The sequence below is a fragment of the Canis lupus genome, chromosome 8, assembly GCF_048164855.1.
Source record: "Canis lupus baileyi chromosome 8, mCanLup2.hap1, whole genome shotgun sequence".
In the NCBI taxonomy this organism is placed as follows: domain Eukaryota; kingdom Metazoa; phylum Chordata; class Mammalia; order Carnivora; family Canidae; genus Canis; species Canis lupus.
The window spans coordinates 15,887,975-15,909,320 of NC_132845.1; the positions used below are offsets into that span (position 1 = coordinate 15,887,975).

The 21,346-nt window shown below is 38.9% G+C and overlaps 2 protein-coding genes across 7 annotated transcripts in view; one reads left to right on the forward strand and one right to left on the reverse strand.

The window, feature by feature from the left end:
* Nucleotides 1-21,346, reverse strand: part of ODF2L (outer dense fiber of sperm tails 2 like) — a 179,621-nt gene that overhangs the window by 43,185 nt on the left and 115,090 nt on the right. Inside the window, exon 1 of one of the 4 annotated variants that reach the window (XM_072834358.1) lies at nt 4,638-4,833. The exons of the other annotated variants lie outside the window; for them this stretch is intronic. The gene's annotated coding sequence lies outside the window, so the exon portion shown is untranslated. Of the gene's footprint in view, nt 1-4,637; nt 4,834-21,346 lie in introns of those variants that run through there. 4 annotated transcript variants of the gene reach the window in all.
* CLCA2 (chloride channel accessory 2) overlaps nt 9,956-21,346 on the forward strand; it is a 39,494-nt gene continuing 28,103 nt past the window's right edge. The window contains exons 1-5 of one of the 3 annotated variants that reach the window (XM_072834348.1): nt 9,956-10,319; nt 11,197-11,334; nt 14,600-14,750; nt 17,988-18,096; nt 19,331-19,490. In XM_072834348.1, the coding sequence (XP_072690449.1) occupies nt 10,110-10,319; nt 11,197-11,334; nt 14,600-14,750; nt 17,988-18,096; nt 19,331-19,490 (768 nt within the window). In that variant the 5' untranslated portion in view covers nt 9,956-10,109. The remainder of the gene's footprint in view (nt 10,320-11,196; nt 11,335-14,599; nt 14,751-17,987; nt 18,097-19,330; nt 19,491-21,346) is intronic. The other 2 variants (XM_072834346.1, XM_072834347.1) reach the window with 2 other exon arrangements.

Here is a 21,346-nt window from a genome sequence, read left to right on the forward strand (position 1 = left end):
CCAAAAGCCAAACAACCTGATTTAAAAATGGGCAGAGCTGAATAAACATTTTACAAAGAAGATACACAGCTGGCCAATAGACACATGAAGAGATGCTCAACATCACTAATCATCAGGGAAGTGCACCGTGAAATATCACTTCATATCTCTCAGAATGGGTACTATCAAAAATATAAGAAATAGGTGTTGTAAAGGATGTGGAGAAAAGGGAACCCTCATACACTGCTGGTGGGAATGTAAATTGGTGCAACCACTGTGTAAAACAGTATGGTTGTTTCTCAAAAAATTAATAATGGAAATACCATATGGAACTACCATATGGTAGTAATTCTTCTACTGGGCATTTACCCAGAGAAAATGAAAACACCAATCAAAAAGATACATGCATCTCTATGTTTATTGCAGAATTATTTGCAATAGCCAAGATACGGAAGCAACACAAGTGTTTGTCAATAGATGGGTGGACATAGTGCTACACACACACACACATACACACACACAGGAATAGTAAACAGCCATAAAAAAATAATGAGATCTTGCCATTGGTGACAACATAGCTGGACCTAGAGAATATTATCCTAAGTGAAATAAGTCAGAGAAGACAAATACCGTAGCATTTCATTTATATGTGAAATCTAAAAAACAAAACAAATAAACAAAGGAAAAAACAGACTCCCAGAGAGCAAAGGAGTGGTTACCTGAGAGGTGGTGAGTGGCAGGAAGGGTGAAAAAGACAGAGGAGATTAAGTTCAAACTTCCAGTTATAAAATGAATAAATCATAGGGATTAATAGTACAGCATAGGGAATATAGGCAATAGTATTGTAATAATGGTATGGTGACAGATGGTGACTACACTTATGAACATTGGGTAACATATAGAATTGTCAAATCAATATGTTATACACCTGAAAATAATGTAACACTGTATGTGTTATATTTCAATAATACAGCCATAAATAATGGTGGTTATATTTCTATTTTTTAAATAGAAAAAACCCCACAAAAATATAAAGAACACTCTGAAAATGATAAATGTCAATTATGAAGAAAAATATTATAAGAAAACAGAATGTGATCCTTAGAGAAACAGAAGATTAATAATGCAGAGATACAATATGAAATTGGGATATTAGCACATTAGGGTTTAGTATATACTTCGAGAAAAACTTAAAGCTAAAGGATGAGCTTTGTTTCTTTCTTTTTTTTTTAAAGGATTTATTTATTTATTTATTTATTTGAGAGAGCACAAGTAGGAGGGGCAGAGAAAGAGGGAGAGAGAGAATCCCAAGCATATTCCGTGCTGTGCATGGAGCTGGACATGGGACTTGAACCCAAGACCCTGAGATCATGTCCTGAGCAGAAACCAAGAGTCAGATTCTTAACCAAATGAGCCACCCAGGTGCCCCTGCTGTTTGATTTTTTGAAAATTATTTTCTTTTAGGGGTGCCCGGGTGGTTCAATTGGTTGAGCAGCTGATTCTTGATATTGGCTCAGGTTATGATCTCAGAGTTGTGGGATTAAGCCCCACCTTGGGCTCTGTGCTCAGCTTGGAGTCTGCTGCTTCAGGCTCTCTCTCCCTCTCCTTCCAGCTTGCATACACACTCTCTCTCTCTCCCTCTCTCTCTCCCTCTCTCTCAAATAAATAAATACAATCTTAAAAAATATATTTCTTTTAGGTTTGTTTACTTTGGATGGCCTTTTTTCAATGGGCCTTTGTTCCCTAGTTTATTGAAGTTCAGCATGACCCTTCTGTATGGAAGAGTAAGTTGCTTGGTCAAAATTCTACCTAGAATATTAAAATTATATTAATTTTTTTCATCAAAATATCACACAGTTTATATATTAAACCATTATATACATGTTTCCAAATATTGATTGGCACTTTTTAGAAATTATGAATGCTATCTTTTGAAGTGCCTTTATCAGTTGTAACAGTCTGGGCTGCAGGTAATACCGAACTAATGATGGCTTAACAATACATCTCACTTCACATATTAAGATGTCTGGAGTTAGGCATTTGCCAAGTTGGCAAAGCTGTCACCAGTGCCATCAGGGGCACAGGCTCTTTCTACCTTTCAGCTTTATTAACTTTTACTTTTTTGGCTGCCCTCCTCACCTAAAGGCCATAGAGATTCCTTCAGCTTCTGGCACCCTAATAGGAAAAAAGGGTGGGATTTTCCTAGATATGTTTGTTGTTGTTTTTGCCAGGGAGGAAAATGCCATCTGTAAACAATGTCAACATCACCATCTCTATCTCCTCCACCTCCCTCCTGCTAGCAGACTAATCCTTAGGTTCTTGGCTTGAGTCGGGTCACAGAGTTGTGCCCCAATATGAAGGAGGCTTGGAAGAATGAGAATCAGATATTTTTACCTCTGTCACAGAAGACAGGATCTTCCAGCAAGAAAGGGAAGGAGGCAAACCACTAGCTACGCAACTAAAAGTGTCTAAGCAGGTGCCACACACACTAAAGAAAGGCCATAAATTAATACAGTTAATTAATAATTTTACATTTATTAAACTCTTACTGTGATATGAATCCAATTTTAATCACATGTACTACTTAAATTTTACACCAATTTTACAAATGCAGAAAGTGAGACATGGAGATATTAAATAACTTACCTAAGGCCATACAGTTAGTAAAAGGCAGAGCTGGGATTTCAATCTAGTTAGTCTAACATCAAAGCCAAAAATTTAACCATTTACTTACGGCTTATACATGATCATTATAGTACAAGCTTAAAGGTGAATGCCAAAAAAAAAAAAAAAAAAAAAGTGTATAATTGAAAACAGAAGTGGTAGAAAATTTTATTCTTTGACTCTGGGATTTTTACTATTTTGGCTTTACCCCCTGCTTAGTAAGTAATTCACAGTGTGACTCATTGCTATAACCTATATTATAACTCACCAAGTGGAGATAAAACATGTATATGACATAATGACATTTAGGATAAATTATGACACTAAAAGATTCATTCTTTTATTCTTCTTTGAAAAAGATAAAATGCTTACCAACAGTTTCTTTCTTTTTTTTTAAAGATTATTTATTTATTTATTCATAGAGACATACACAGAGAGAGAGAGAGAGAGAGAGAGAGAGAGGCAGAGGAAGAAGCAGGCTCCATGCAGGGAGCCCAACGTGGGACTCGATCCAGAGTCTCCAGGATCACGCCCTGGACTGCAGGCGGCGCAAAACCGCTGCGCCACCGGGGCTGCCCCCAACAGTTTCTTTTAAAAAAATTGTCAGTTGCTTATAACCATTGCTTTTAAAATATTCTTTAAATTTTTATACTATGAACATCTGATCTTAGCTAAAATGTATCATCCATTGTATATTTTTAGTTCTTTAAATGATTGTATTTTTAGTAACCAATTATGGCATTATATTAAAGAATTGATTGATTTTTCCTTTTCCCTAGTTATGTGACTCTAAAGAGACCCTACTCAAAAAAAGGAAAAATATTACTTTCTAATAGAGAAAAAAAATTAAAACATCTACGTAGTAAAAGGCATATAGCATCTAATCATTTCTTTAAAAGTTGCTCCCTATTCTTTTTGGAGGAGAATAGATAAAGGCAGAAGACAAAGTATTCAAATGGGAGACTTAATTTGTAAGTAATAAGGAAAACGGAAGGACATCAAAGATGGTCTCAGTTTAAGCAGAGCATTTACTGGGATTTTCTAGCAAGCCACAGCCAAAATTCTTGATACAAATATGCAGGTTATTTAAGAAAACAGGGATCAAAGTAGGGTGCTAGGCACTTGGGGATACGGGAAGAACCCTGAGACCTTAGCTATGCCCATTTAATTAAAGGGAAAAAAACTTAATAACTTTAGGGAATAGAAATGACATGTCGTAAGAAAAAGAATGGGAGAATAAATATTTTAACTTCTAATTTAGAGAAGAAATAGAAATGAGCTGAAGCGGCTTTTGAAGTCATCCGGGAAGATGAGTGACTAAGCCAGAAGAATCTTTAAAAACCCTGGTTGGCCAGGATCCCTCCTGGGGAGAACACTTTATAACTGTCTGAGGTTGGAGGGGAGCCCTTCTAATATTCCCATGTTGCCTAGTTTCTGAGTTGTGCTGAGGACCTTGAGGAGCAGAGCACTGGCTCTGTATGGGGCCAGGCAGGGATTTTATTTTGTTGGTGGTAGTTAGTTGGTTGCTTTCACTGTTGAAAGTAAGGAGAGGGAAAGGAGGAGAGATTACGATCCCTCAGGATAGAAAGGCACCGAAACCCCTGGCAGAGGTGGGGGGTGGGGCTGGGGACCTCCACATTTGTGAAAAATTATTTCAAGAATGCTGATCCCTGGGGCACCTGGGTGGCTCAGGCAGTTAAGCAATCTGCCTTTAGCTCAGGTCATGATCCCAGGGTCCTGGGACCGAGGCCCTCCTAGGGCTCTCTGCTCAGCAGGGAGTCTGCTTCTCCCTCTCCTTCTATACTCTCTGTCTGTCTCTCTCTCCTGCACTGTCTCTCTCTCTCTCTCTCTCAAGTAAATAAATAAATAAATAAATAAATAAATCTTTTAAAAAATAAACATCTTGCTTTATTTTTTGGTAACACAAATCCTTCTCTGGTTCCACCTACGAACTCTTCAATTAAGTCGAAATTGCTCACAAATAAGATACGTACCTGTTTCTTTGGAAAACTCATAACGCTGTAGTTGGAACATGCGGCAAAGCATAGGTGCAGCCCGTGTGGAACGAGGACACAGGAATTTTAAGAAATCAAGTGTGCAGGCAGGTGCCAAAATCTAGGAAGGGGACCTGTCTCCCACAGGTCATGGAGTTGACATAGATAAAAACCAGCCGTACGTATGGCTCTGAGGGGGTCCCAGCTGACAACAAGAGATAACTAATAATACATGTAGCTACTGTTTATGGAGCACCTGTGGACAAAGCATCAAGACCACAGCCTTATGTTGTAAACCTGGGCTATATTTTTTGTATCATTTGACTACAGATAACTTCAGATTATTTTCATGTCATTGCTTCTCATTTTATCTCTTAGCATTATACTTGGTATTTCTTGGCAGGCAAAGTATTCCTTGAGTCCTCTCTCAATAAGCTTACAAGCTGAAAGGCTTTGTATTTCACTTTAACAGCAAAAAATATTCAGTGGAGAGGAGAAAGGAAATGACTAGAAAGCTGAAGGAAGGCTAAAGGGAACAACCAAGAGTGTTGTTTGAGCTCTGTATTCTGATGCTGTTTCTTTACAAAGAATATTTAAACAATGCTGTCACCATAAAAATACATAATTAACACACTGTTTTAAATATCCGTAAAGACTACATAGGCTGTCTCTGTCGCGTAAGAGCTGTAATCACAAAGTAAATCCCTGGATATTCCCCAGGAGACTACTCCAAGTGCAGACCAAGGACCAGCAGCCTCAGCATCACCTGGGAACTTGGTATACATGCCGAATGTTGGCCTCACCTTGACCTACAGGGTTGGAATCAAATTTGAAAAGATGATTCTTAGGTACACTAAAGTTTGAAAAGTACTACTCTAAATAGCTTTTGGTGTACTCTGGGAGAGAAGTCTGTACAGGTCAACTCTTTGCTGGGAGCTTTGCCTGGAGATTCAGAGCCCCAGGTACTTGCCCTCTGAGAACAGAAGGGGGAGCCCTAATCCCCCAAATGCCACATCTTTCAACTGGTTGCAGCTATCCTGTTCTTTGCAGGCCTGGCGGGGTGAAATGGGACTATTAGAAACAGCACAAGGAGAGGAAGGAAAACTGAAAGACCTGCAGCCCCTTGCTGGGATTCGGGGCAGCAAGGGAATCTGGCAATACCTTAGAGCTTCCCAGATGGACAGAATCAGAGCAGAAAGAAAACAGGATGGGAGACTAGGGAAGAACTATGTAGTCTTTGTGCTTCTGCTTTTATTTATCATTCTCTGAGTCTCCCTGATTATTTTTCATCCCTTTAAAAAAATTTCCACTACACGTCTGCTTTCTGCTTTTGTTCTTCCCTGGAAAATAATGATAATAATAATGATAATATTTTACATCCACATGATGCTATATACTATCTGGTACATAATAGATATAAGAGTATTCCATAGAACACAATTTTATACGTGTTTTACAAGTGAGAAATAGTCTATAACTTTTCTCCCATATTCTTTATTAGGTTATCTTAAAAAGTAGCTCTTGTTTTCCATTCATTTTTGCAAATTTTAGAGGTTTTTTTTTTTTTTTCATGCACAGAGTCATCTGCAGAGTTCCTGGCATAGTGAGGATGGGGAGGAGGCTTAATAGCAAAAGTCTGGGGGGTGAAAGACTGCATAGGAAGAATTTTAAAAAGTGTAAGAGCTTCATGCTCTGACATGGTGATGACTCAACAAAACACAAATGATTTCCCGGGCTCTATCTGAATCATCCACTTCACTCATTTGCTTTGAAAATGAATATAAGTTTGAAGACAATGGGAAAAGGGAGGCATGAAATGTACAATCTGAGTCCCTGGCAAACTGTGTTTTATTCAAATTCTTAGTCTTTATAATTTGTTTCACTTCCATTTTGATTTATTTCATAAATATTGCAAAACCAAAGTGATCCATAAGCTTTGTAGCCATGCCACAGAGTGAACTTTCCTGTTCTAAATGAGATTGCTAAAGAGTTCAAACAGAAGCTTGAGAAGAAATAATTCAAAACTTCCTTGGACTCCTCAAGATGTCAGATCACCTGATTGCTCTGACACTAACTGCATATTTTACTCACTTTGACTGTGGTCTCTACCTGCAGACTGCATGAAAATAAAAAGGCCTTCTGGGGCCAAAAAGAATTTCAAATTCAGACAAAGAACAAAAGATGTGCTTTAGATTCTTCAGTTACTGAAACTGAATAACTTATTTTCTTGAAAGCAAATAGAAAACAGAGCAGATTCCTAGAATTTCTTCAACTTGAAATAAATGCCTGAACATTGTATTCCCATTTTTCTTCACTTTAGGTATATTTCATTTTTGGATGTCATAAAATCCATAGACATGTGCAGTGTGTATTTTTTGAATGAAAGGATAAATTGTGGGGGGGTTTTGTTGACAAAGTCACACTTTTATCAGAAGTGGACACTCCACTCAGGAATGACTTTAAAGTCATTTAGCCAAGTCAGACTTTAAGAGCTTTTTACTTTTGTCTCCTGTGGGGTCAGCCTGGTCAGAGAACAGAAGGCAGTAAGAAGAGATCTTTAGCTGGCCTGGCCCCAGGCCTACTTGCTCAGCAAAACAGAAGTGGGAAAAAAGGCTTTCAGGAGTGAATATGATACCCCAGACATGATCAGAGAATGAGTCTGTGACCAGAGTCTTGTAGGGACAGATGATGAAAGTGGATGCCAGGCAAGTGGCCAGACCTGGGGATTGGATTCCAAAACCAAGGAAGAAGAAAGCAGGTAGACAGGAATGGATGTCCTATCTGGCCTCTCAACCTAGGAGGAGCAAAACATACTCCTGATGTACTTGTTCAGGTGAAATTGGACAAGAGTGTTCACATATGGCTGCTCTTTATAGAGCCACGTACAATCCCTAGCCAACATTCCACTCCACATGCTACCGGAGGCATTGCAACTGTTGTTAAGAACAAGTGGAGAGAGGCCTTACATGCAAGCCCTCAAGAGCCCCTCAGCCGAAGAACAACTCACACAAATGTGCACGATGGCAAGAAGAAACTCTTCTCCGATTGTCAGTGGAGAGCTACTCTCAGTATGACTTACAGGCTTAGTTTTTGAACATATTGTTTTACTGATGCCATAATGTTTTTCTTAATAGCACACGAGATTGGCATAAGAAAGTAAACTGCCAAGAAAAGTTGAAAGTGAAGTTCATTGTTCTGCTCAATGAGTCACAGTTACAAGCAAAGCCTTCAGAGTCACCACACCTCTGGGCTAGCACTCTGTAACACAGTGAGAGCCAGGGGCTAAAAACCCATGGCTGAGAACCAGTCTGGAAAGACAAGACAGCTAAGCTGACCCCTGAGCTGTGGAGTGAGCACCTGTGGCAGCCTTGTGGCTACCAGAGACATTCCATTCTCCTACACACCCTCAGGGGAGTACCAGTTCCCCAGTGCCTTCTGACAAGACTGAGCAAGAAGAAAACTGCTTTAGAACAGAAGAGATACATTTTAAAAGATACTTTTAAAGTTGGGGGGTGCATTTTCATACTATAATCCAGGGCTCTTCTGTAATCTAGCTTTTATTTCCTTCTCCTGATTTCATTCACTCAACAAGTATTTACTGAGAGTTTCCTGAGCTAGGTGCTAAGGAGGTAGTGATAAAAACAGACAGAGTTATGGCACCTGGGTGGCTCAGTGGTTAAGCATCTGCCTTGGGCTCAGGGCATGATCCCGGGGTGCTGGGATCAAGTCCCACATTGGGCTCCCTGGGCTCCTTGTGGAGAGCTTGCTCTCCTTCTGCCTATGTCCCCAGCCTTTCTCTGTGTCTCTCATGAATGAATAAAAAAATAAAATCTTTAAAACAAAACAGACAGGGTAAGGCCTCTTCTCTCATGTGCCCTTCACTAGAAGCAGAAAACCAATTACACAAAATAAATGTGACACCGTAACCATGATCACACTTCAAAGGAGAGGTATCTGATGCTATGAAAGCATGGAAGAGGGGATTTGACCTAATTAGAAAGCTCAACTCAGGCTTCCAGGCCAGAACTTGAATTTGAAGGAAAAGCAAGTAAAAAAGCCAGAGAAGAGGTTCCACACAGAGGGACAGCAAGAGAAAAATTTCTTCGATATCCCTCAATGTTGCAGCTCTTACCACTTTATTTCCAGTTCCCTGAGAATGCGAGACAAGGTGATATGGTGAAAAAGAAAGGAATTGGGAGCCAGTGGGCCTCATTCTAGCACTGTGACAATGCTCGTACAGCCTTGAATGAGTTTATTTAGATTTTCTGAGCCTTAGTTTTGTCAACCATAAAACAAGTATGATAAAACCCATCACAGGCCTGGGTGGCTCAGCGGTTTAGCGCCTGCCTTCAGCCCAGGGCCTGATCCGGGAGACCCAGGATCAAGTCCCACATCAGGCTCCCTGCATGGAGCCTGCTTCTCCCTCTGCCTGTGTCTCTGTCTGTCTCTCGGTTTGTCTCTCATGAATAAATAAGTAAAATCTTAAAAAAAAAAACCATCACACAATAAAAGTTAGTTCCTTCATCCATTGGCTAATTTTTGATCTTTCTGAGCCTCAGCGTCTTCACTGAAAAATAGAAGTAAGAATTATGCCTGCATCAGAGTTGATATTTAAATGGTTCATTTGCAAACTCTAAAGAATTAGGTAGTTACCAGGTACTATTAATCAGTTGTAAAATATCTGTGGTGCCTACTATGTACCAGACCTGTGATAGGTCCTTGAAAAATGGAAGGTAGACTGAAGCACAGCCTTGCCCTTAGGAGAGAGTTGCTGAAAGAGAAATTTATTCTTTCCCCTGGTCCAGGGAGAAAAGGCAGTAAGGGCAGAGGAAAAGGCCTCTGTGGTCTGCACAGGCATCTAAGTTCCTGGCACTTGGCCCTCCCTGGGGGACATCTGATACCTTCCCCTCTGCCATCAGCTGAGAGTTTGCCCAGACGACCTGACCCAGGGACAGGCCTGCAGGATGGATTTCCAAATATTCCAAATAAGCACACAGGGAATCTTACAACAAACAAAAAATGACTTGAGTGCAGTAGAAAAGTTGTTAGGCCAACCGATGAGGAAGAGGTTGTCACGAATGAGAAGGGTCACGACAGATTTCTGTGTTTTGCTGAAAGTGGAGTGAATAATCCAGATTCTCCGATTTTCAGCCCAGCCAGCCAGGCCTCTCTGCCTTTCTCTTTTGAGCTCCTTTTGTCTTATTTCCCTCTTCCTTCTGAGAAGATATACTGAATAAGGAGTAATTTCTTGCCTAACCATGATTCAAAAGGAAGCTCAGCCACAGAACAGGCAAGTGTGGGGTTGCCTAGAAAAAAAGGACATGTAGAGGCAGGTCTCAGAGAGATCCACCCAGGTTTTGCAAAAAAAGACACCTCCTTCACCACAAGTTCTAAGACCTTCCAAGTTCAGGAAGAAAGTATCAGCTTCCCCATTGATAACCAGGTGCAATGTACCCAGCAGGACCAGTGTGAATGAACTGGAGGCTTCTCTACAACATGACCCATAGGGACAATGTGGATCCCGTTGGCAGCCTGAAGTTTGTGACTCTCTTGGTGGCCCTAATTCCAGAACTCTTATTCCTGGGAGCTGGAGTGAAGCTTCAGGACAATGGGTATGATGGATTACTCATTGCAATCAATCCTCAGGTATCTGAAGATCAGAACCTCATCCCAAACATTAAGGTAAGTGACAAGTGTGAAGTCAATACCATTATCCTATTAGGACAGGACTGTATAGCCTTCTTTAAAGAGCTAACACCTTTGCCTGGTCTATATTTGAATAGTAAAGATGCCAGCATTTCTAGTAAGCACCAAAATTATAATTATGGCCAAGCCAGTTTGTTCACTTAATTCTGCACAGTCTTGGCTCATAGTGTTGATTTAGCCCTCCTTGATTTATTCTTGTTGGTGACTACTGCTTTTAGCTTTTTTGTTTTCCTAACATGACTATTTTTGGGGTAGCAGCTTAAAAATCTGGTCTTTGTGGCAATAAAGACCAGATGTTTGACTGATGAATAAGCATGATTGTACTTATCAAAATCAAGTTGTTGGATTCCATCCTGAGGCTGAAAATTCTGACAGAAAGAGAGTCTGGATGGAGTGCTGAAGAGCAAAATTCTTTTCACCTGAATGTTCTATAAAGTAATTGATTATTTTCACCTTAATGTGGTGCAGGAGGATCAGAACCCCATTACTCAAGAACCACTTGTTGGTATTGCTTTTAATAAATCAGTATTGTCATAGGTGTGGTCTCAAACATACTCACAGGAGTGACAGGAAAGAGATTTATTTGATAAAAGCTTAAAAGTCTTTCACAAACCTGGGAAAAATTATAAAGGCAAGCCCAGACTCACTGTTAGTGTCCTAAAATCTCTTCCAGTTAACTATTTGAGGCTTATTTTGCTCCTAAGTTTTCCCAAAGTCCATCTCTAAAAGAAATGGGCTCCTTGAAAATATTTTCATTATCCTTTACTGTTACTTACTCAAGTATCACCAGGAAATCAAAAAACATAAAAGATCTACAAGCACCAAGATAAGCTTTTCTTTTATTTGGTTATAGGAAATGATAACCGAAGCTTCTTTTTACCTATTTAATGCTACCAAGAGAAGAGTGTTTTTCAGAAATATAAAGATTTTAATACCTGCTACATGGAAAGCTAATAATTACAGCAAAGTAAAACAAGAATTATATGAAAAGGTAAGAATTCAGGATTTTCCTAAATGAGCTTAATTCTGGAGAAAAACAACCAATATAAACTCTGTTCAAACTTTAAAAGTGAGGACTTAGGCAAAAACAAGTCATTGATGTTAACATATAACTAATATTGGGAAGGTTGTTATTCACAAGATACATGGAAATAAAATGAGTACAAATTATGGAACAAAAAATACGCAAATGCCATTGCCCAAGTGGCCTCTCAGAAGACCTCCTCACTCTGTAACTTACAGTGTCCTTTCTGAAATTTTTGCTTAAAGACCCAAAGCTGGTTTTATCCTGTTGAGTATGAGCTGTGCGGGGAACAATTCCAATTATGACTACCTTCTTTTCCCATCCTGTCAGGGGCAGTAGACCTGCATGTCCAGGCAGAAACATGCTATAAAATATGGCTGACTTTTCCTGCCAGGGTGTAAATTAGAATTTCACATGAGCCCAAGTCCAGGACACTGTTTTTGAGGAGTATGGTGATAAGAAGGAAGGCAGAAAGGGGGACACTAAGGGGAGGGGTTAGTTTTTCTTTTCCAACCAAAAAATAACTAAGGACTCTTGTAAGCTGCAGATCATAGTTAAGCATCCACGTCTGCGTGGTATACACAAATGTCAAATACATTTGGCAAATGACTGAAGTCACTGTGAACAAGAACCTGGGCAGCTAGCAGAAGGGGCAGGTGCAGACACATTGAGCACTTAGCTTAGGACTTCAGCAGTGGAGTGGATTCTAGACCTGTAAACCACAGCTCAAACAGAAGGGCTGGGACATATGGTACAGTTTCCCCTTTTCCTCATTTGTGTCATTGGGTATGAAATTTTTTAAGATTATTTTAATTCTTAGCTTTCCGTTGAAGTCCCTCTCTCAGTAATTGAATGGTACAGCAATCTGGATAGCACCCCAGTGTCCTGAAGAAGTTAAAGAGGCTCTTCAAACATTTTATTTATCGCCAGATGAAAGCATTTAGCAATGCTCGGCCATGGAGCTAGGAAAGAGAGGAACTGAGATAAATTGGGAAGATAGTGTTTTGTTTTTGTTTTTAAAATTTGTTTCAGAAAGCGAGAGAGAGCATACAAGCAGAGGGAGGGGCAGAGAGAGAATCTCAAGCCAACTCCCCGTTGAGCATGGAGCCAGGATACAGGGCTCAACTAGGGTCTCCACACGGGGCCTCAATCTCAGACCCTGAGATCATGACCTGAGCCGAAATCAAGAGTCAGATGTTTAATGGACTGAGCTACCCAGGTGCCCCTAGAGAGCCAGCATCTTTTAAAGCTTCCACTAAACACCAGGCATTTTACATATATTGTCTAGTTCTCACACACCTTAAAATTAGTTGCTATTACAAACTATTACCGTATGTTAGGAAACGGAAGCTCGAATAAAGTAAGGATTTTGTCCCAAACAGTAAATTACTGAGCCATGATTTTGATCCATGTCTATTTGCTTCCTAAACCCATGCTCTTTCTGCCAAGCTATGCCATCTCTAGCTATCTATATAGATGGTATTAATCAATTTGATCTTCTGTGAAATAACGAAGTATTGGAGATAATTAGTATCAAAACCAGGTCATACTCCTGATCCTAATGGAGGAGTAGGAAATAAATAATTAAAATAAAAATGATAATATTATTGAACTGAAAGATTAAAGGAAAGAATAAACATTGAGTGCTGTTTATATATCTGTTGGATACCGATTCCTTTAGCCTCATAATATCAATTAAGCAAACAGTGAATGATCCTTATATACAGAGGCCACTGTAGAGGACAAAAAGAGAAGCAAGGTGGTTCTTGTCTGTGTGAATCCATAGTCAAATGCAGATAGGAAACAGGGGAGGGTTGGGAGAGTTAGAAAAAGTAGGTAAGAGCTAGTTTACTATAGTCTATAGTAGAATGGAACCCCAACCTCTTGAGTATTCCATCCCCAGCAGAGCACTCCTTCCTTTTAGCTTCAGAACAAATTTCTAGATGTAGGAATGAGGTTTTGTCCATGTGAAAACTATCCAAGGGCATGACATTTGTAGCCCTTTTGTAAGTGCTACCTTGCAAAGCCCCTGGCTTGAGTTCTTAACTTTCTAAAATAAATGTTAATTATTATAAAAATAATTCACGCTCATTGCAAAAACAAATCAAACACCATAGTAATAATGGAAAACAAAAATGAAAATACTACTCTCCTCTACTCCATGGTGTGCATGCACACACACATAAAACATTACACATATGGTACAGATAGTGCAAGTGTGATGTATATTTATAGGATCATATTAGATCTATAGCTCTAAAATCAACTTTGTTTAGGGGCGCCTGGGTGGCTCAGTCCCTTAAGCATCTGCCTAGGCTCAGGTGGTACTCTTGGGGTCCTGGGATTGAGCCCTGTGTCAGGCTCCCTGCTTAGGAGGGAGTCTGCTTCTCCCTCTTCCCTTCCTCCACTCGTGCTTGCTCTCTCTCTCTCAAATAAATAAAATCTTTAAATAAAATAAAATAATTTCTGTTTAAAAAAAAGTTAACCACATACTTCTAAGGGCAAGTCTTGAGACAACATGTTATGTTTCTTCCTAAAAATAAAAGAAACAATGTTGTATATAAAATTGTATTCTCTAGATGGTTATTTGAATAGATATTTTCTTTAGGTTTGGACTGAAACTACTGTTTTATCACTAATAATTGAAATGGCCAGGGTACAAGATGAAATAGAACTTCATTCCAATGATTGTTTGGTGATCTATTTGATAATGGAAATGAAAGGATAAGGCTTAAAACAAACATGTCTTATTGTCCTGTACTGATGAAGTAAGCAACAGAACGCTGCTCACAACAGACTGTAATACTTTACGGTACAGTCTGAGTGACATTCATTGCTCTTAACATTCATCCAAATATTTCTACTATATTTTATAGTGTTTTATAATGTCAGAATTTTACAGTGTTAACTTTTGAGAAGGTTTTAATCTGGAAAATGAGAAGATCAAATGGAAATAATAAAACTCCACGGAAAGTTGCTAAGCTTTTAAAATATTGATGTTTTTGAAAGTGCCAAATAATTTTATTGATATTTAGTTGTGCATGCATTTTAAACTCCATGTATAAGATACACATTTAAAAAAAAATCTGTTATTAAATTAGAATACAATTCCTACAGTAAAATGCACAGATCTTAAGAGTACAGTTCAAATTGTTTTAACAAATGTATATGTTTATGTCACCAACATCACAGTTGAGATATAGAGTATTATTAAGCATTTCTCTTAATTCAGGCAAATGTCATAGTGACTGACTGGTACGGGGCACATGGAGATGACCCATACACACTACAATACAGAGGGTGTGGAAAAGAGGGAAAATACATTCATTTCACATCTAACTTTCTACTAAACGATGACTTAACAGCTGGCTATGGACCACGAGGTAAGTGTGACCAATCCAGAAATAAACATTGGGCAATACTATTTACAATATTCTGTGCTTGGTGCTGAAAAGCAACTCAAAGAACTTGAAACCTGCAGAGGACTTACCATCTGGATGGGGAGAGATAGGCTAATGTGCCCATGAAAAGGGAAGAGATAAAGTGAGCCAAAAAAAAAAGGTGGACACCAGATTAGTGGCCCAGACAGTGAGTACTATAAGAATTCAGTGAAAGGAGAGAACATTTTGCACTAAGGGTGCTCAGAAAAGGCCCACCCAGGAGAGGCTCTTCAAGTTTAATATGTTGATAAGTGGAAAGATGAGAGAGAACAGTGCAGAGTATGAATAAACAGTTGCAGCAGAGGCATCCAGAGCATATTTGAGAGATGGGAGTGGTAGCTGCTGTGATGGTGCAGAGAGACTGTGAGGAGCGAAGTAGTGGAAAAACATGTTGAAATGCACGTGGGGATGGGTGATGCGGAGCCTCAACTGCCCAAATTAGCGAGTCACCACTGAAGGCTTATGGGCACAGGAGAGAAATCAATATAAAAGTGTTTTCAGAAGATGAATCTGGCTGTAGAATAATGATAATCTGGCTCCCTCAAATCAATGAGAGGGAAAGTGAGTATCAAGAGAATAACTAGAAGTCCAAGCAGGAGACAATAGACTTGAATAAGAATAGGGGCAGTGAGATGGGGACAGGAAAAGGTGTTGAGAACAATGAGGTTTTTTTTAAAAAAGATTTTATTATTTATTTATTTATTTATTTATTTATTTATTTATTTATTTCTGAGAAAGAGTGAATGAGAAAGAAAGAGAGAGAGCACGAGCAGGGGCAGAGGGAGAAACAGACTCCCTGATGTGGGGCTCAATCCCATCATGACCTGAGCTGAAAGCAGATACTTAACTGACTGAACCACAATGAGAATTTTCTATGTGCCGGGTGCTGTGCTTTTTGTTTTTCAAATGTTACCTAATTTAATCCTAACAACTCTAAATCTTGGGAGATATTCTCCAGAGGGTAAAAAGAGAAATAGAGGTCACACTACTACAGAGTGAAAGGCAAGAGGGGAGGGGTGTGTGGCAGCATTAAGAAGCACAGCAGGTTTATGTCAGAGGTAGAAGGGACATCCACAGGTTTGGATCTAGGCAAGTTGATTGAGGGGAGCAGCCGACTGTTCTGGCGGAAAGGCTCAGCCTGTGATGGATGTGGGCGGCTGGAGTTTGGGAGAGAAGTCAGGGTCATAGATTTGGAGACTGGTGTTTAGTGGATGAATGTGAGGGAGAAACTGTACAGAGAACAGATCAACAGCTCAAAGGCTAACTATCCCATGCTTAATTTTTAGTTTTTCATATTAACATACAATAGTGCCTTTCAAATGATGTTTTCACTTTTAACTGCCATTTAAATCTACATAGATGTTGTTATCATCTATATGGATAGCAGGAACTAGGGCAACACACTGTACAAAACACTTTATAAAACACTTTTTCTTTTTTTAAGATTTCATTTTATTCGACACAGAGAGAGAAAGAGAGCACAGCAGGGGGCATGGCAGGCAGAGGGAAAGGGAGAAGCAGGCTCCCCACCGAGCAGGGAGTCCAATGTGGGAACCGATCCCGGAACACTGGGATCATGACCTGAGCCAAAGGCAGATGCTGAACAGACTGAGCCACCCAGGCACCCCTATAAAACACTTTTTATAAAAACATCTTTTTCCCAGTAACTATGGGATGCTGATAATCTCTGCCAAATAGATGACCTCACCAGCACTTCTAAATTGCATGAGTAGGCACAAACTTTCCCTTAATACCTTCAACTTATTTCCCCTCCCTTCCTTTGTCCCACGTTGCAAAACTTGCACAATAAGCTGCAGCCTCAGTCAGCTCTTCAAACACTTGCTCTCAGAACTTAAAAGAATTCAGAAAAAAAGGAAAAGTGCACTTTGGGAGAGGGGTTAATCTTGAAAGCTTTTACTAGGGAATAGTTTTGATCAGAACACTGAAGGAAATGCAAGATTTAGAGAAGTAGAGATAAAGATATAAGGGATTTGATGCTGAGGATTGGTGTTTCCCTGACCCAAGAGTTGGAGACAAAAATATAAACGTGGAGAATCAGAGATAAAATAACAGAGAAAGGATGATTTTTTAAAAAAGATTTTATTTATCTATTCATAGAGATGCAGAGAGAGAGAGAGAGGCAGAGACACAGGCAGAGGGAGAAGCAGGCTCCATGCAGAGAGCCTGACATGGGACTCGATCCAGGGTCTCCAGATCATGCCGTGGGCTGCAGGCGGCGCTAAACGGCTGCGCCACCGGGGCTGCCCAGAAAGGATGATTTGAACTGGAGAGGAGGTTTAGGATCTTTTGTACTCCCTTGTCCCTCTCTGGCTCCAGGGTTTCAATCATTGCTCTAGAAAGGAGGATAACGTACAAGAAAAAAGTAGGCATGTGTGGATAACACAGACTAAAGAAGAGCAAATCTTTGTTTACATGTTTGGCATCTTAGTCTTTTTGGGGCTGCTATAACAGAATACCATAGACTGAGTGCCTTTTACACAACAGAAATTTATTTCTCACGGTTCAGGAGGCTGGGAAGTCCAAGATTGAGGCAATGGAAGATTTGGTGTATAGTACCCACTTCCTGGTACATGGACAACCATTTAATGGCCTGTGTTCTTACATGGTGGGAAGAGGAGGGAGCTCTCTGGGATCTCTTTATAAGGGCACTAATCCTATTCATAAGGGCCTCACCTTTGTGACCTAATCACTTCCTGAAGGCTCCACTTCCTAATACCATCACATGGACCATTAGGATTTCAACATACAAATCTGGGGGGGACATAAGCATTCAGTCCACTCTACTTAGATATACTTCTTTCTCTTTCCCCAAATCTAGAAATGGTAGGCCTGTAAGAAGCTACATAGAAACGTGCTACACAGCTTCACTGGAGAAATGAGACAATGTGGGACTCATCACTAGTTTCAAATAGGGCGTGCGCCAAGTAAATCAATCACTAGTTTGCATTTACAGGACTAAATGTATTTTCAGACTGCCTCTTATATGATGGTGGGGGTAAAGCAGGAGATGGGAATAGGTCAGGAAGAGAAAAGTGGGAGGATTACACTTCAACCCTATGTAGTGAGTATATATAGTCAAGTGATATTACATCTTCACTGGTTAGCAAAGCCCACTGCTGAGATTTCAGGAACTCAAAACAAAAAATCTCTCTTCCACAGGTAGAGTATTTGTCCATGAATGGGCCCATCTCCGTTGGGGTTTGTTTGATGAATATAACGATGAGAAACCTTTCTATATAAATGGGCAAAATCAAGTTAAAGTAACAAGGTTGGTACTTTTTCTGTTTAAAATTTTTTTTTCTTTTGACTCTGACATAAAGCAGCTAATGGCAGCTAAAACCTAACTTGCAAGGAAGAAATCCTTTCATTTTACAATTTTATTTCATTTTTTAAAAGTTGATAAATGTTTATGTGGTTCAAATATGAAAACAGGGATGCCTGGGTGGGTCAGCCATTGAGCATCTGCCTTCACAGCTCAGGGCATGATCCCATGTTCCCGGGATTGAGTCCCGCATCGGGCTCCGTCATAGAGCCTGCTTCTCCCTCTGTCTCTGTCTCTGCCTCTCTCTCTGTGTCTCTCATGAATAAATAAATAAAATCTTTAAAAAAATATACGAAAACAATATAAAAAGTTAACTCTAAGATATCTTGTTCCCACCCTTGTCTTCACCCATTTCCCTCTCATCCCCTCTAGGTAACCATTTTTTATTAGTTTCTTGTTTATTTTTTAGTATTTCTTCAAGTAAATCTAAATAAATATGAATATATATTTTCTTTTTTTTCTTAAAAATAATTGTTTAGTGTTCCACTGTGTGGATGTACCATCTCACTTGCTTTCAACTGGTCTCCTATTGTTGGACAAGTGGGTTGTTCTCAATTTTTTGTTATTACCAATAATATTATAGTCATAATGCTACATATATGTAATTTCTCAGTATGCAGGCAGATCCATATATCTATAGAATAGCTTCCAGGGATTACTGGGTCAAAATGTGCCCTCATCTATAATTTTGGTAGATAATGACCAATTATCAATTGGAAAATATTTCTCTTCTAAAGGTTGTATTGTTCTTCACTTCTATTGGAGTGTCTGAGATTGCTTATTTAGGAAAGAATCCTTTTAAATATCATTATTACATGTTCACTTTCTTCTGCTCTGATGTCCAATGGCAATGAGCTCAAAGACGCTGTGATGCAAGATACTATCAATCATGTTCCTCCTTGGGACTCCAAAAAATCATGTTGATTTCCTAGTATCTTTTTCTTTTACCCTGTTTAGTTGGTAAAACTTTTGGTAATACAGAATTCCTCATCCAGATCAAATGCTTTAATATAAAGTGGACTGCATTTCCAAATTAATGAGCTTTCTTAAGAGGGTAGTTTTTTAAATGTTTTGTGTGTATCTAGCAAGCTACAAGCCCTGTAACAAATTATTATATGAGCCAATGAAGAAAAAACATAAGTATTTCTAAAATAGACCCAATTTCTCTTTCTATTTTTAGGTGTTCATCTGATATCGCAGGCATTTTTGTATGTGAAAAAGGTCCTTGCCCCCAAGAAAACTGTATTATTAGTAAACTTTTCAAAGAAGGATGTATGTTTATATATAATAGCACCCAAAATGCAACAGCATCGATAATGTTCATGCAAAGTTTATCTTCTGTAAGTATAAAGACAACTGCCTTGGATTGACAACTTCCTACAACATGCCATCTCTTCCCAAGGTGGACTGATAATGTTTGAAGTATTTAAACAAAAAGACAATTAGCACTCACTATGTTTTAGAGCTTGGGGGCTTTACAGTTTATCTAGTTTTTATTTCACAGATAAAAAACACCAAGGCCCCAAAGATGATCACCAAAAAAAAAAAAAAAAAAAAAAAAGATTCCTTTAGAAAAGTGATTATTTGCTTTCTAGGGAAGGTAATTTAACAAGGAAGCTCTGTAGACTTCAAAATAAACTGCTCATCTGAAGGTATTGAGGAAAAGTGTATTGAGTTACTAAGAGTGATAAAATACATGATTATATGTCTTTCATTTGAAGTAGCAAACCATTTCCCAGCACCTCCAAAAAAAAAAAAAAGTAAGAAGTAGCAAACCACTCTTATTTTAATTGTGTTTCCTAATTCTCTTTCCCTTGTTTTGCACAGAGCACAGAAATTAAAAGAAAAACCAGACGTTACCAAAAGAAGTCAACTAACCCTTTGTAGTTTCAGAAGCTTAACCTTGTCAGTATTTTGCATTAGCAAGAGACTAGTGTATGGATCTAGAACACCATTTTTAAAAATTGTTATTTTAAAAGAGTATTCTGTCAGAAGATCCAATACTTAACATTCTCCAGCTAGTTCATTTTCTGTCTGAAGGAAGAAGCATGAAGCAGCCAAATTCTCACCAGAAGCCTGCTTTGAAGGAATAGAATCAGAAAGGAAGGAGACTGGTGATACAGAGGTTTACTGGTATCAGCCTTCATGACCTGACCTGTCCACCCATCTTCACAAAGACCTGAAACTCACGTGTGTGTGTCAAATCTCCCCTCCACAGTGCTGGGGCATGGGCGCATGCCTCTGTGAAGTTTTGCTTCCATAGATGACCAATGTTCCTTAGATTGACATATTCTTTTCTTTAAACAATTTTTTTTCTTCAATCTGGTTTAGTCAAGGCTACGAGTCATTCTGCAACTTTAAAGTGATTTTTCATACTTCTTGTCTGATACATTGTTTTTAATTTATAGCTTTAATACCTAAGGCCAACTTAATTTCATGTATTTCATCCACATTGTCTGTGATCCTTTGAAAGACCTAATCACTAACATCCAGTCAAAAAAGTTTCACAATTCTCTAACCATAGTCAGGAGAGAAAAGAGTTAAAAAAATAAATAAATAACAACAAAAACGGGTTACATTCCCGTCTCCCCATGCTACTGGGAAACTCATGTCCTTAAGCAATTATCAGCCTTCTGAAGCTTTAGCTTCCCCTTCTATGAAATTAGAGATGGGACTGGGAAGTCTATCAGGTTTCTTCTAGCTCTAAGCTCCCATGGCTCTGTTAGCAGGAAGTATCTACTCTGTAGGAATATAAGCACTGGGAATAGGTGGTAACCTATTACTTTGCGATGCAAACCATACCTTAAAAAGGGGTGACATATGTTTAATTCATTATTAAATGAATTATATCTCTATTTCCAAAAGGGGAGAAAGATCAGGAAGTAGATTTAAGTTGCTTTTTTGTTCATTATCCTATTCTTACAGAGATCAATATTTGAACTAGATCAATTTATGTTGACTGATCAATAAATAAAGGTGCAGCTGGGTCATTATATATAATTCGAAGGAGTAGGTTGACCGAGATAACATTTTCTAGAGTGTTTTCTTTAACACACTATCATTTGAAAAAAAGTGGAACATTGTTTTGTTTTCTTAAGACTAAGATATATATACATGGTCTGCTCTCTGTTATCCAAGTGCAAATAGACTATAATAGACGGATCACAAATACCACAAGGTTGCCAGTGTTTCAAGC